At 41.1% G+C, this 16,426-nt stretch overlaps 1 protein-coding gene across 2 annotated transcripts in view; it reads right to left on the reverse strand.

Moving 5' to 3' along the window:
- Nucleotides 1-260: 260 nt before the first annotated feature.
- The window catches only part of LOC107084369 (tax1-binding protein 1 homolog A-like), a 33,121-nt gene continuing 16,955 nt past the window's right edge, over nt 261-16,426 (reverse strand). For both annotated transcript variants that reach the window (XM_015374176.1, XM_015374175.1), the window contains exons 7-18: nt 12,834-12,982; nt 12,648-12,738; nt 12,373-12,558; nt 12,023-12,274; nt 11,737-11,928; nt 11,581-11,653; nt 9,910-10,364; nt 6,120-6,206; nt 4,032-4,212; nt 3,732-3,940; nt 3,282-3,364; nt 261-2,138 (exon numbers count right to left, since the gene is read on the reverse strand). In XM_015374176.1, the coding sequence (XP_015229662.1) occupies nt 1,928-2,138; nt 3,282-3,364; nt 3,732-3,940; nt 4,032-4,212; nt 6,120-6,206; nt 9,910-10,364; nt 11,581-11,653; nt 11,737-11,928; nt 12,023-12,274; nt 12,373-12,558; nt 12,648-12,738; nt 12,834-12,982 (2,169 nt within the window). In that variant the 3' untranslated portion in view covers nt 261-1,927. The remainder of the gene's footprint in view (nt 2,139-3,281; nt 3,365-3,731; nt 3,941-4,031; nt 4,213-6,119; nt 6,207-9,909; nt 10,365-11,580; nt 11,654-11,736; nt 11,929-12,022; nt 12,275-12,372; nt 12,559-12,647; nt 12,739-12,833; nt 12,983-16,426) is intronic.

The raw sequence follows: 16,426 nt of genomic DNA on the forward strand, positions 1-16,426 counted from the left end.
TCTTCCCTCCAACATGCACTCCACTCCTCCTATTGCAGATTTTCTTGTTTTGTTTTTTATGGTCAAGCAACATGTTGCAGCTCCCACCTATGCGGAGAAACAGAAGTACTGCTGGGCGAGCGAGCACAGGAGGGTGAGGAGGAGCGGCAGCTGTGTGCAGGAGAGGACATGGGGTGGGTGGGGGGGAAGTATACCATGTACAGTGAATGTAATGTAACAAGTGTCTGTCGTCAAGTGCTTTTAAATTATATTTTCGTATGAATGAGACCAATGTTTCCCTTTTTGTATGGGAGGTTTCAACAGGTTCTGAGGAAAGGTGACGTAGATGATGTCAAACTGTTTCTATATGAAAATAAGCTGCTTCTATGTAAATGACTGAAAAAAAAAACACCCAGCAAAATAAAGTGTAAAACTTTATCTCTCCCCCCCCCACAGCTCAAACTGTCACTTCATGCCTCTTTCAATAAAACATCAGCAGTAATGTTCACTTAGACAAGCTTTATTTATTCATTCTTAAAGATCTTTTCAGGGAACCGGAACTTCCAGACATTCTCACATGAGATTAGCACAAAGATACGGCTGCACAGTGCCTTGCTAAAGGGTTCTCTTCCCTTGAACCTCTTCACATGACACCACAGAATGTAAATTTTGTTTTAGGGACTTTTTGTGATAGACCAACACAAAGTAGAGCGTATCTTCTGAAGTGATTGGCGTAAATTAGAGCTTTAACATCCCAACCAAGACTAACATGAGACCATAAAATGCAGAAAGTGTTATCGGCACAATTTCACACCTAAATTCATCCAATTCCCAGAATTTTCTATTTTAATTACTGCGTTTGTTGCCTTTAAAATTGTTAAAAACTATTTTTTTCTTTCACTTTTAAAATTAAATCCTTTTTTAGATCATTGCATAAAAATCCCCAAAAACGTGTTTGTGGAGAAGTTCAAGGTAAGTGAATTAGTTTTTTTTTTTTTTCTTTTTTCCAAGGCGTTATAGTTTGTGAAGCCTGGATGCAACATTGTTAAGAAACACAGCCGTGACAAGAAATCAGACAAGAAGCTCAGGACGAACATTTAAATGACCATCATGGGGGCCTGTAGACCTGCACACAAAGCAGCCACCTCTTCCCACTTATACGCTTTAAGAAAAATAAACGATTCAAGTTTTTTTTCCTTTCTCCTTCAACATCCGTCCCCCGTAGCCTCGTCTCTTATGATTGACCTGCAAGAAAGTGCACAGAAACAGGAAGTGAAACGTCCCCCGATCCGTCATTTTGTGGAAGATGAAAGGAGACAGCTTTAGGACAGAACCTCCTCAGTATCGTTCTTTATGTACAGTACATTCGAAATAAAGCCCGTTTTTAGTGCAGATCCATAGAAAAATGTAGTGCGTTTTTCTTCCAACTCTGACATCTTCGCAAACAAAATAGACAACAGAAAAAAATTGGAAACCTTCAGTCATGATTAAATCTCTGTGTTTAAACGTGTGAGAAATTAAAGTATAAGAAAACACTTCTGCAAGAAAAAATCAACAGGATAATCAAAAAACTGGAAGAATATAGAAAGAAAAATCTAACCTTCAGATTCAATTTAATTTGCAACTTTTGCCATGATTTTTAGAATTTTTCCGACATCTATATCAAGGTGGCAAAATGTGTAAAGCTTGTTTCAGGGTAAAAATGGAAAAGACACAAACAGAAACATGCACTTTAAAAAGGTGCCTCAAAAATACGCCTAAAAATAAAAGAAACTTTAAAAGCTGTGACTCACTCACTGTTCATTCAAATGTTTCTGTACAATCCAAACCTTCTGCTTTATCTGCTCTACATTCTTTGCAAAACAAACAAAAACAAAAGTGCTAAATATTGGGACTTAATAACGTCTTCATCCCGACGCAGCACAATTCAAGCTCTGGACTTTTCCGCTCATTCGATCTGCTCAAAGTTGAGCACGTTGCCATCGAAGTGCGTGAGGACGTGCCTCTCGAAGAGCTGCTGCTGGCAGTTGAGGGGGAACTGCTCGGAGCAGACGGGGCAAACCTTCCAGTGGCTCTCCACGTGCTGCTCGAAGCTGCGCTGCTCAAAGTGGGGCGGGAAGATCACCTCGCACAGCGGGCAGCGCTTGTGGACGTCTGAGCTGCAGCGGGAAGGAAAGGAAGAGAGGCGTTTAAGGCCTGGGCTGCAAAACGTAACGTAAAAATGCAACCAGGAAACAAATCAATTAAAATTCGCATTTATAAACACATTTCACCCAGAAAAGCTTCTAATTATGAGAGGAAGTTAATATTCAGTAGAACCGATACAAGTGATCCTTTTTTGACTTATTTTCTGTTTACAAACTTACATGCAAAGCTGTTAGATACTTTTTTGTAGAAATAAGAAAACAGCACAAAACAGCAGTAACAAAAAAAAACACAATTTTTCTAAGTAAATGTACCTTTAGTTCATCTTTCTTTAAATTATTTCTTTAGAGCGGAAAGTTGATGGCTTAAAAAGGTGGTATCGATATTGCAAAAAAATTAATTCCAATTAAATCTTATTGAAATAAGTGCATTTTTATTGCATTGAGCAGGTAAGTGAGACATTGCCGATAGATTGACCATTTACCTTTTAAATAAGAAAAAAAACGACTTGTCTCTTATTTTAAGAGCATAATATCCAATTATCTCATTTTAGGGGTCTATTAGTAGATCATCTTATTTACCTACTCCAATAAGGGGTATAAAAAACTTATTATAAGACATTTTAACTCATTTTTGCAGTGTACAACTTTTATATCCAAGTGATTATTTACCAAAAAAAAAAAGAATGAATCCATAGAACATTACGAGTGGTGCAGAATAATAGGATTAATTTTATTAACTGTTTTATAAAATTTGGCGGGTTCAAAATATAGAAATATTTGCTTCCTGTTAGAGAAACGGGTTCTTCCTATATATCAATTTCTCTGATTCAAACCAAACAACAAAGAGAAGCAAATCACGGCTGAACATCGGTCAAGTATGAAAGAAATGGGTTTCTGCGTGAACTGGGCGGAGCTTCTTCCAGTAGTTGCCTCTCCTCTATAAAAGACGCATGTTAGGATCAAACAATCACTTTGATCACCGTCTCTGGTGAGCATTAGTCATATATATTCCTATTTATTTAGCGCTGGACTTTCCATAAAGGTATCAGACAGAAAAGACGACTCGAAAACAAAAGCCTGCCACACTTTTCAGATGTATGACATGGCAGTAAGGGAATATATTAATGAATCTGTGTTTGTAGATAGAGGTGCTACCTGGAATCAAAGCAGAAGCTGCTCCTCACTTCACTGCGTCTGCTGGTCTGATGGTCGCATGGCTGTTGAGCTCGGTCACACATCTTAGAATAAAAAACAAAAAGTGAGGGGGAAGTTAGCTCACACATGTAAAAGGACCAACATACGGCTTCATTCCTTAAGAGTCAATAACCATGAGGGTAATCTGTCTTCCTTTCCTGCAGTAAAAAGTCTTTTTTTCCATTAATCTCTCTCCTAAGTCCTAATGGAGTGACGTTAGTTACAGCCTGATGTAAATGAAGGGATGCAGAAGCCCTCCAGAAACGGAGAGACAGGCAGTAAGGAGGAGAATTACAACAGGAGTACAATGGCTCCTTAAAGGAGCAAAGGCTGAACGTTCACTCATTCGCTTCCTGCCACTTAAAAAAAAAGGCTGTGAATGATTTTGTCTTAGAAACACAAACTTCTTACTTTTGGCGCCTCCTCTGCTGGAACCTCCATGTTCTCTGGAGGAGTGGTGCAGCGGGAAGGCTGGATGCAGACCACCTCCTGATCCCAACCTGGAGCTCCAGGACTCGGGCTGGGGGGAGACACTGGGGGTGCGCAGGGAGCGGCGCAGAGCGGTGCTTCAGGTGGAGGGCGTGAAAGGTGCTCTGGAGACAAGGCGACATCCACCCGGTCTGCTGAGGCATTCAGGAGCACATGGAGGAGTTACAGCACGGGCAGCAGGGGGGAGAGGGAGAACAGTCCCAGAATGAACATCTGTCCAACCTTTTGGTGTCTCGGAGGAGTAAGGATTGCCGTACTGCAGCTCCGCAGGCCTCTGTGGGACCAGTGGCGGTGGGGAGGGGTCCTGGGGGTAGGGCAGGGGGTAGCGGAGCACCATGGTCTGCTTGGCCTCCGACCCGCACGCCTCCAGCTCCCTCTGCCTGGATTTATAACGCAGGAGCTCCTTGATATTGATAGGAAAGAGGGTCAGACAACAACAAACACCAACGCATCCTGCCTGGATGTTTACTGCAGATGAAGAGCCCCTCCTGAGCATAATGCCACCACCACCGTGCAGTACAATTCTTTTAACTGAACATTTTGCATTCTTCCATTCAACAAACATTCCACAAGACATCTAGTCTGATATAGAGAATAAAACACAAACAGTAAGGCTACATCAAATATCTCAGTGACCTCTGAAATGATTCAGAGCTGTGTGCCATTACATGGTCTCACATATTTAGTTATGACTGTTTTTTTTTTTTTTCCAATCATATGGATTTATATATAAGGCACCATCTGTCTCCCAGCTCTATTAGCATCAGCTTTATTAGTAATTCAGTTGACATCCCTACAGCACATTTCCAGCATGAAAAAAAGCACAAAAAAAAAAAAAAAAAAAATACTTTGACTTTTGAGTTCCAATGTTTTTGCCCTTTGTGGTCATACCTGAAGCAGGAGCATTAGTACCCTACTCATTACTGTAATGGGTGTCACAGTCTGGCTCCTTTCCTCCGCTCCAGCTCTTTGCTTCCTTCCTCCTTTTCTTGGCTTTTAAAGGATCCCTCCCTGACCTTCTCTCCTGATGACTTCATTAGCGCGCTGCTATCAAGTTTAACATTTAAACCAGGGTTGGGAAGGTGAAACAGACACGTAATGTGGCATTTGCACTGTCTAATGGCACTGTACCGGTGGGCGGAAGAGGCAGGATTAGCTGTATAAATTAGTTGGAAGGGTGGAGGGTTGTTGAATGAGGAAAAACTCAGATGTAGAATTGAAAAGAGATAATTGTGTTAGAGAGCACATATTCTATTTTAGAGTTTATTTGTTTGGCTTTTATGGAAGAGTGCCAAGAATAAAGAGGCCAGGAGCAAAGCAAACATGTTGTAGGTGGTGTTCTGATCCAACAGTCAAACTTTAACTGTTTGCATGCTAAAAAATGCACAATGGTGGCGGCATCATGCTATAAGCAGGCTTTATCTGTAGCAGAGATAGGAAAATGGAAAAAGACTTAAGGCTCTGCTTCTTCACTAATCTGTAGCTTGATATTGATGATATATGTGATGATATCCGTGTGTAAATGATGTCAGCCACTTGATTAGATGTCAGCCATTATTAAAAAGGTGAAAAATTAACATATTTATAAATGTACTTTATATCATTAATTAAAAAAATAAGCAGAAAAAAGACAGAAATAACAGTTTCATGTGAAGTGAATTGGATTAGATATCCTATTCAGCTAATTAGGCAATAATCTGAGCAGATATCTGATCCAGGTATCGGATACCTGAGCCGATATCCGGTTTAGGTATCGGATACCTGAGCCGATATCCGATTCAGGTATCGTATATCTGAGCCGATATCCGATCCAGGTATCGGATATCTGAGCCGATATCTGATCCAGGTATAGGATATCTGAGCCAGGTATAGGATATCTGAGCCGATATCCGATCCAGGTATCGGATATCGTCTCAAATATCCGATACCTGGATCAGATATTGGATCGATGCATCTTTAATTTTAAAAGAAATAATTATGTACCTGAAAAATTCCAATTACAAAGCAACACAAGCTGCTTCTCAGAGCTAGACATGTTATTCTAGCTCTGGGAAGTAGGTTGTGTTGCTTGTCATTCTCTGGATGTGGAAGCTGTAGAATGTCTACAGACTCTAAGCTGTAGCTGTAGAGAAAAGCGCTTTTGATTCAGGAGGCTTGAACTTAAATGCAGAACACAACCTCTGGATTAAGCCTCTAGTTGCGTTTGTGAGTCAGAGAAAAACTCAAAAACATTCATTGCAGTTGTAGCCTTGAGGTGACAAGATAGGTCAAAGCTACATAGAACTGTCGTGGTTGTACTTTTTTTTTTACCTCCTGCAGCTGCTCTTTGTCTTTAAGAGCCTGGGCGAGGTTTTGTTTCAGCTCGGACACCTCCATGGCTCGCTCTGCCATCTGCACCTAATGACAGGACATATGTGGAGATCACGTAGCAGTAATGACCCCATTCAATCATGTCTTATCAGACTTTCTTTGATAAGCGGAATAAAACTCCTGGCAGTGTGAGAATAATCTCATTACCTGTCCAACCAGATCATCCTCTCTCCTTCCAGTAAGTGTCAAGCCGTGAGGAGAAAACCTCAGCGAGCGTTCTCCCAGGTGAGTAAGAGAGCAAAATATTTGCCTTGTGTTTGCAGTGTTATCCAATGTGTAGGGCTTACTGTAAAACACTGAGCTCCCAGCCATAAGAAAGCAGATCTGGGTTTAAGGGAAGATGGAACGGGTCAGGGGCATCATAAATCCCTCACTTTCTAACAGAACCGACCCTGTGGGATGGTTTATATCGCCTCCTATTTCACCCTATTTTAAAGTTCTCAGATCATACCCCGCCCCCCCCCTTACCTCTGTCTGTCTGTCCTGATCTCATCATCCTTTCATTCTGTCTGCTTCTTCTTCTCCTCCCTTTAAATTCCCTTTCATCTCCTTTTGTCCTTTCTTGTTCAGCCCTCCTTTCTTGAATTTACAACCGACGCCCCCCCATCATGTGTCTCCCTGTGTATCCCTCTACCCCTGTCTCCAGCCCTCTAGCTGACTCATGTAAACAGCCGTAAAGCACCGGGTTCTGCGCCTTTTCCCTCCCTCCCTCACTCACTCTTTCTGTCCAGGCTGTGGGGGCCATTAAGGGCAGCTTGGGGCCCCCAGGGCGATCACCTAAGCACAGGGGGCTATATCAAAGTGAAGGGAGCACTGCATTTACAGCCTAGATAAACACACACTCACTCACCTAGAATAAATGCCAGTCAGACGTTTCTATGTTGTGGAAAACGTCGGCATATTTCTATACATTCTACCTAAAATAAAAAAGTGCCTTTAAAATGCAAAAAAGGATCAGTAAGGAACAGTTCAAAGTTCCTTTAGATGTAAAATATTTTTATTCTTCTATGGATGAAGTAGATTTAACTGCACGTGTGAAAGACGTCAAGATAAATTCAGCTTTTACTGCTGTGACATTAAAAAATAAATAAATGTATGCAGTAGGAGGAACTGCAATGGACTATCGCAGCCCTAATATGGTGTTTTAAATATATAATTCACTGTTTAAAATATTTGATACTTCTTTTAGGGTGCCACTGTGCAACTGGCAAACAGGACTATAGATGAAAACAATATGCAGTCTTGGTAAATAAATGAGTACGTGAATCCAGAAAGTGTCCTAGGAATTCCGGATTATTAAATGTTGCCAATCTCGCCGACATATAATTACGACGTAATACAGAGATGTAATTTACAGCTAGACAATGACCCATGTTTATCTTCCCACCCATGGTGAACAGGATGGTAGGGATAGATGTTCTTCCCCATCTCAGCTGAAAACGTCTGGAAATTAAAACTTGGAGGACTGAGGGTGTGGCTAAAACATTCCAGCGCGGTCATCAGAAATGATGCATCCTATTTTTCTTTTTAGACATTGCCAGATAAAAAATAAATAAAACACTTTAACTACGTTGTAATAATATGTTGATAATGAAGCACTATTGCTCATAAAATACAGACGGAGTCAAAAGAGTTTCTATGAGCCACTTTCAATGCTCTAAACTTTCTGTCTGCGTAAGATTACAATTTATATCAACATCTGTTGTCGTGTCTCCCGGTTATTTAATACATATAAGTTATGACGTGTTATTGAAAGAGTTTGTCTGAGTGATCTCTTTTCAGGGAAAAGAACTGGAGAGAGAAATCTCTGAGGTGTAGACACACAGAAAGCCTATCTTTAACAGGAGGCACTACTTTTTTTGCAGTTATAGCAGGCATTAAAACATTAAAGGTGTTTTGTGACATAATAAGACCCGACAATATCAAAAAGGAAACCAAAAAACAAAAAAAAACCCAGAAAGGATCTAAAAAAATGTATTGTTTTTTATTTTCAAAATGTTTAAAACTCTGAATGACTTCCTTTATGGTTCTAAAATTGCACGTTTACAATGATGACTGACTCAAGTTTTTTTTTTTTACTCTAGAAGTGCATTTAAAAGTAAGGGTGCAGAAAAAAAAAGGCATACTTAAAACTCATTTAAAAAGCATGCTTATGCACAAAGCAAGGCCTGAAAGTTGCATACGAGCATTTCTTCACAAATGTTTTGTTAGAAAAAACAAAGTCGGTGTATAAATGTGCAGCTCATCATGCCACCTCTGACCCTTCCAAAGGGAAACTGTTGAAACAGATGGTGGGAAGGGGAACTGAAGTCAGATAGCAGCATAATTCCCCTTCATATGAAAGTGGAATCATAGAAGGACTTTATAAACCTGAAACTGCTAAAAAAATGTGGATACTGCCCAAACAACCAGGCACCATTGTGCCTGATGGATGCAATAACCAGGACTTAGTGGCTCATGATCATCATCATGAGTTTATGAGCGTATTACGCTCCGTGAAGCATTAGTCTTGGATCTATGTGCTGAACTGGGTTCAGGACCGGAGATACCGACTCGCTGGGTTTATGTCATCGCTGCTCATCACAGGAGGAGCTCAGTGAACACAGCTCCAAAGTAGGAAAACGGGAAAGGTAGCTGGGCGCGCAGTTCTGAAGAATAACAAATAAATATAAACAAGCAATCCATGGGAACTATTAAATGCTTTTCCGCTTATTTTTTTAAATAATTTACAGCTATTAACCCCTCTGAGAAGCAGCCCCTTCCAGCATGAATCCCCCCAAATCTGTTCAACAGAATCAGCAAAGAATAAACATTCTTCCTGAAACAACTTTTAGGGAGAAAATATTTGTATTAAATTCTCCAGAAATCTGAGATATTACAGCCAGTAATAAATACAACGCTAACTGGATGTTCTTGTAAATATGATCACTCCATATCAGACTCTGATCCTATTAATAATGCTTCCAATTAATAGTCACTACCCCACTGTGGCTGAAAACAACCGACTCACCAACACATGTATTTCTTTTGCAGTTAAAATGCCTCCCTAGGGTTGCCATTGGTAACCATGAAATAACACTAATTAGTTTGCTCAGGGCTGAACATGAGCCGGAGTCTTGTGCACACTGAGGTACAGCTATGAGCTATAGCTATAATTTCTTGATTTTATTCCATATTCAGACGTTTGGAATATGTATGGATCTTATGTCATGTTTTATAAACGGATACAGAAATCACTTTATTGACTTTTCAGCCTCTTTAAGACAATTTAGTAGCAGCAATGTTGGAATATTAGCTCCTTATTAGGGTTTTATCCAACTGCTTCTGTGTTGTTCTATCTGTGGAAGAGGGATTGCTGCATTTAACAGACGGACCAAGTCGATGGTTTCCTTATCTAGATAACTTTTTACCAATTCACTATGGATAAACCTCAGATTGAACTGTAACCCTGGATAATGAACTGAACCCGTTTCATTTTTGAACTTTTTTTGGATTTGATGTTTTTTTCAAATAGCAGGAATTAAACTGAAGTAAATGAGTTGAGCTATCTAAAGGGTAAATCATGCATTCCACTTGCTGAAGACAAAACAGAGATCAGAAAAGCTGCATCTGTGTTTTACTCTTTCATCATTTGATGCATTTCATGGCTGCTGTTAGACTCCATTATTTTTCTCTTAAATCAAAGAGGAAAATTAAGAGGAGAATCAGAGAGCTGCTGTTATTGTCTTACTCTGAATCGCCCCTCCTCGTCAGCCAGCCGCTGTTTGAGGGTATCGTTGATGACGCACTGCTCCCTCCACTTCTCCTCCATCACGGCCAGCTCCGCCTCCACCGAGCGTGTCTGCTCCTTCTCCGCCTCCGCCGTGCTCCTTCCCTCCACCTCGACGTTTTCCCTCGCTTCCTCCTCCACCTCGCTGTTCTCCTCGTTGCTCACCTCCACCCAGCTCGCCATCTTCAGGCTCTCCTCAGGCAGGTTCTCCTTCTTCTTGCAACCATTTCTCCCCTCCTCCTCCTGCGTTTCCTCCCTCCCTGACTCCACCATAGCCTCTTTCAGAGGCGGCTCCATCGGGGTTTCCTCCGCCTCTATTCCGCTGTTAGCTTCAGCGTTTGTGGATTGCTGGTTTCTAACTTCTGGGGGGATTGTCATGTCTGCAGCTTCTTGTAGAACGGTAGAACTGGAACTTCCTGCATAAACGTGGGGTTTAAGAAAATTCTGTTGTTGATTTACTGTAATAATTCTTCCAACATATTAGATTTAAGACAATCGAAAATTCACAATATTTGTTTAGAAACCTGTAGATTTTAAATGTGTGCAAAAAATTCATTTCTACAGTGGAAGAAACTAATTCATGCTCATTACAGTTGAGATTCATTGTTTTGTCACAAAAATCTAAAACCTTAATGTTCTATCGCCTTTTAAAACAGCGTCTATTTTGCATTCAATGAACCATTACGGCTGTCTTATTACTGCATGTCACAAGCAGAGATGTTTAAATTGTAAATGTAACTCCCTTTATCATCCTAAACTGGGGAAATTCACTCTCTGCACATCCCCTTGGGGAACAGTGGGCTGCCATTGTGCGTCGCCCGGGTACCAGGGGTTAAGGGTTTTGCTCAGGAACCCAGAGTGGAGGCTGTTTGGATCGAAGCGGGTACTTGGAACCTTCTACTGCTGCCAATTCTTCCAATTCAATTCAAAAATACTTCATTAAACCCAAAGGGAAATAACTAATAGTTTTGCAGCTTATATTGCAATTTTCTTTTTCCATTTAAATGACACAACGATAACAAATGTTACACAAGTCTCAAATTAAACAAACAAGAAACATTTCTTAACAAATCAAACTAAATATAACAGTGGACAGTGAATGGACAGAGCTGCAATGTATGTAGATTCCCATAACCTCAGGGCAAGGCTGATGAATCGCCCATGCTGATACAAGGAAAAAAGACCAATATCGGAGTTAATTCGTATTTCAACCATTTTGTTGCAGCATTATACCTTCAGGTTTCCCAATTAGGTTTTATTCTCTTCAATCAGGATGATTTTAAAAACCATGAAGGACTTGAACACGTTCTTGAAGCAGGAAGCTCCAGGCTTCAGAAGCAGACCTGTGATTCTCCCTATAAAATGCTTAATTTCAACAATTTCAACAGAGAATAAATGAACTACAAATATTTTACTTTATTTGAGGGAAGCTGGTTGCACTAGATTGTATTTAAGGGGTCTGAATACAAGTGCATGCCACACCTCTAAGACTTTAGAACATGCGTAAAAATCTATATTGTTTGAACTAGACTGAATAAACTTTCATAAGCTTCCCTGGTCGTGATGCGATTCGTCATTAAAAGGTGTGAGGAGTATGAACATTGTGTGCTTAGTGTCCTTTAGCATCTCTACCTTCAGTCGGAGACTCTGGACTAGAGATCAGCGGCTCCTGAGTCGTCTCAGTGGACACGCTTTTCTTTGATTCCTGCAATCAAACCAAGTGAATTGTTGATTCAGGCTGAGGCGGTGAGTAAAACCTGTTTCTAGTCCTGGATTTTCTGGACGCACCATAATGGCTCCCTGTGACTCTGCAGTGCTGAGCTTGGCCACCTGTCTGCGGAGGCGCTGACACTCCCTGTACTTTTCCTTGTAGTGCTCTGCAGCCATATGGAGGCGAAGCTTCAGCTCCTCCACCTCCCGCTGCAGCTCGGCCTCCGCCTCTGACACCACCATGATCCCGTCGCTGTTTGTCCCAACACCCTGGAACACAAATACTTGATGAGTGACGTAAAGAACGACCCGATGGGATTTACTTGGATCTAACAGGAAAACATTCAGGAGACGTGACACTGACCACCTCCCTGTGGGCAGTGCTCCTCATCCGGTCCAGCTGGCTCTCCATGCGCTGACACTCGGCCTGAGCGTCAACCAGACTGGTGCGCAGCTTGTCCGCTTCTATGCGGGCCCGGTACAGTTCAGCCATGGTGTGGTCGCGGGCACTAGCTGAGTCCCGCAACTCGGAGGCGAGCAGGGCGGCTTGCTGCCTGGACGCCTGGAGCTGCTCCTCAGCTTGGCGGAGCTGTTCACGTAAGCGGGCCAGCTCTGCCTGAAAGCGTTAATGAAACATTTAAAAAATGAAGCTTTTGCTCACGTTCTGGTCCCATTTTTCCCACTTGAATAAATGTGACTGACAAACATTGTAACCTTGTCATGTTTGTGCGCCTGCAGCTCTCTCTCCAGACTGTCTCTCTGAGCCACGCAGACCCTAAGCCTCTCCAGCTCCTCCTGGAACTGAGCGATGGTCACCTCCCTGTTCAGCTCTACCGCCTTTAGCATCTGAAGCTCTGCGCTCAGCTTGGTGTTCTCCAGCTCCGTGCTGCGTAGGTGAGCCTACACATGTACACAGCAGGAACCTTCAGACTAGACTTAAAACAAAGACCTTGACAGCTGAACAGTTGAAGAGGTTTTTCATTCCTCACCTTATAAAGATCTCTCTCATCCTTATCGTTTTTCAACTGGCTCTCCAGACCGTCTCGCTCTGCTGTCAGCTTCTTCAACCGGTCACGCAGGCTGCATCCAACAAGAAAACATCTTTATGCTTAAGATATTTGTAAAACCTAGGCTTGTTAGGCTGCTGCAGTTGTTTCCAGTATTAACAGTCTCACCAGTCCAACTCTGTCTCCTTCTGAAGACCCCTCTGGTTGACTCCCAGCAGGTCCTCCTCTAGCTGTCTCACTCTGTCTTTGGCCTCCGTCAGCCTCCTCCGCACCTCCTCACGCTCATCTGAGAGACCCTGCGACGAGCGCAGCAGCTCCTGTGAGGCAGAGAGGCGGCCAATCAGAGTAGTGGATACAGCAGCTTAAACTTTGCAGGAGATCATTTTCATGTGTAACCAATACATTAATCAGTCCTTAATTTTGATATTTATTAAGAGACTATGATGCATGATGTATTCTTATACAATTGATCATTTTGTCATTTCCCCAATATCAGAACATTTGGATTTTGAACATTTGGCTACAAAAAAACTAAGAAGTTGGCTTTAAATTTGGCTGCATGATAAAGGGCTATTTTGCAATATTTCTTGCCCTCTGAATCAACTTATATATACATATTTTAAAAATCTATAACACTACCAAGAGGCTTAAAGAGCCATCACTCAATGAATAATCTCCATTCGTTTTTTTAAACTTTATAGAAATAAACAATCAACAAAAGCAGACAAAACCAAAGATCTGATCTTACAAAATGCAAATCAATGTTAAATGGAAACAAGAAGTTATGTCTTATCACATAATTAGGGCCTAAATGAGTGAATTATCTTAGTGGATGTAAATTCAGCTGTTTAGAGCTTAATATCTGGTTTAAACCTGACTGAAGCTAATCTGACAGGAGAAGGGGAATCAATGAGTAGACAAAGACAACTTTCTCATTTTATATGTTGTCTTTAAAATTTTACTTTAACTTTAGATGTTTTAATCTTCTGTTTGTGGGGCTTTGGGTTACCTTTATAAGTTCACCGTAAATTATCCAATTATAATCTTTACCCCCAACTCCATGGCTTAGAGCCTCTTTCTTTTATGGCCATTCTCAAACTGCCAGCATCACACACAATCTGCTCGATTTAATGGGCAGAACCAAACCCGTTAGCATGTCTTATCATTGTAGATCGCCCACAACACACCCACTTATTGCACATGCAAGTAGTTTTATTTTGCCAAAGCAAAAATGTATGGCTCCATATATAGAATCTTTGAAGATTGGGCTCATATTGTTTTAGGTTAAACTATAATCACATATAACCAGTGCTTCTAAGCAAAAACTTTAAACTGAACTCCCCTTTATTTTCATTAAATTATTTTATTTTTTCCACTTTTAAAAGTAATACAGTAAAATGCCTTTATTTAGAAATTTAGAAACGGGCATCTTTTTAGTAGTTCAGAATTATTAAATCCCATTGAAAACCGTTGAGGTGTGTAGTTACAACCTGAAAATAGTCAACATAAACAAATCCAAATACTTTATTAATCCCAAAGGGAAAGTAAATTTATCCTTAAAAAATATGTACAAATAATATGGGGACATGAAACTTTAAATATAAAAGAAATAAACTCCCAGTACATGTGCTAGGAGCCAACATTTCTCCACGCGGAGTGTTCCGGCTGACAGGTCTTCCTGTTTAAACTTGCAGCTCATCTGCACAGAAGGGCATTAAATCATCGACGGCTAATATTAGAAATGACGGGACAGTAGAGCGTCTGCACACGCCTTTCTCTCAGGAGCACCAGCGGGCCCACTTTCTCTCTCCAACACATAAAGCGCCAGCTGCACATTAAAGGACATTTAGACAGTCGAACCCAGACTTTAACAATCAATCCAACGTAGATAAGAGTACGAGCGCACCCATCGACGCACGCTAAGGCCCCGTCTCCCTCTGGGCTGGCTCTGTATAGATGGCTGTATGATTTCTTTCTCTCTTATTTTTTTTTTACAGCTGGCATTTGGGAAGCACTTTAGCAGTGCATAAAGACCTTATAAAAAGTGTAGTCGTAAAATTAGCAGCCGCAAAATATGTACTTATGTTTTCATGTAAAACTTAAAGGGATATTTTCCATCGGGAGAGCCGAGAGCTGACGCGCCCTTCAACAAGTCGTATATCCACAGATGGACAGGGCTGTTGAATGAGAAGCAGCTCGGTAATAACAGTGTAAGTCAGTGTATGTGTATTACCGTTTCGATTTATGGCAATTTTGTCCTTCATAAAATAAGAGCAGCAGGCTAACTCAAAGCAGCCAGATCCCACTGTGGAGCTCAGCTCAAAGGATCCACCAGGGGGCGATGTGAGACCAGAGTCCAACTTTTGAGAACTCTTGGCAAGTTTTAATGCTTCTCTTTCTGTTCTGCCAAATCCTCTCTTCTCTAAGGCTATAGCTCATGCCAAGCTAGTCATCATCAACTGAGAAATGCAGCAAACAATAAAACCTGAATGTGACTCATTCTGACAAGAGTGAGAAAATTGACACATATCCAGGTTCACAGATTCCTTACTTTCAATTCTGACTTAGTTTTTGACAATCTATTCCCACAACGTGACCCTGGAAGAAAAAGGAGGAGGAAAGGAAAATTGTTCGGAAGGCAGTGGCCGCTGAATCGCGTGACTGAGCTGTGTTTGTCCCTCAGGCTGGGCAGGGCTGTTTTTTTTTTTTTTTTTCATGAAGGCGGTTTTGTGGACTACACTCCTGTCATTCCACACACACAGACTAAAAGGGTTTTTTTTTTTTGCAAGCGGGTGGCATAACGAGTGTGTTTGTGTGTGAGGGCAAATCTGAGGGGCCCCGTGGCGTGCGACCTGAATGCGAGTGTGACGCCTCGGTGCGCGAGCGTTGGACGTCATGTTTGTTCACTCTGCGGTTGCGATGGCATCGTCCCCGACGCCAGATGCCCGGAAAAAAAAAAAAAAACATGTCCCAATTCCGTTCTGGCCCACTGAGTCAGGTCATTAAAAGAAGGAGTGAGAGACAAGGGGGAGGCACACAAACACACACACAATCTCTCACAAAGCAGCAGCTTTAAGTGTGTCTGTCAAACATGGACGCAGATTATTCATAAATGTGCAGGACTTTGAAGTTTTCCAGTCTATGATCACTGATGAGGAACCGGCTCCAGGTGTAGGTGGGTTCCTGCTTGAAAAAAAAAAAAAAAAAAAGCTATGGTTTGGTGACTAAAAAAAACGACTGACATTTTTTCTGCACAATTAAACAAAAAAAAAACAGATGAAGTAAAAAAATCTGGTTGTGTATTTATTCAAAAGGAGTCCCTTTATAAAGCACATGTTTTGTTTCTACATTCTGCCCTCTGATACACACTTGCAACCAAAATTATTATAAAACGGGATTGATTTGTGAGAGAGCAAAACAAGATGCTACTGAAACCAGGGTTCCTACAGCATAAGGCAAGTTAAATTCAAGACTTTTTAATGCCACTTGAAATAAAAATTTAAGACCAATTTCACAAGAAACACAAGAAAAACCCACTTGCAACAACTTAACCCAAAGGTTTATTATAACATAAACCACTGCACTAATGTTTAAAATTTAGAAAAACTTTCCATACAGGAAGAAAGCTAAAAACACACAAATGACATATTTTAACAATTATTGAACTGAATTCATTGTTTTAGCAGGGAACAAAACAAATCAGTTTTAAAGCCACAACATAACCAGTTCTAAGTCTTTTTTGCAGCTATTTTTCTTTGTAT

This window comes from Cyprinodon variegatus, unplaced genomic scaffold, assembly GCF_000732505.1.
Source record: "Cyprinodon variegatus isolate N-32 unplaced genomic scaffold, C_variegatus-1.0 Scaffold98, whole genome shotgun sequence".
NCBI classification, from domain to species: domain Eukaryota; kingdom Metazoa; phylum Chordata; class Actinopteri; order Cyprinodontiformes; family Cyprinodontidae; genus Cyprinodon; species Cyprinodon variegatus.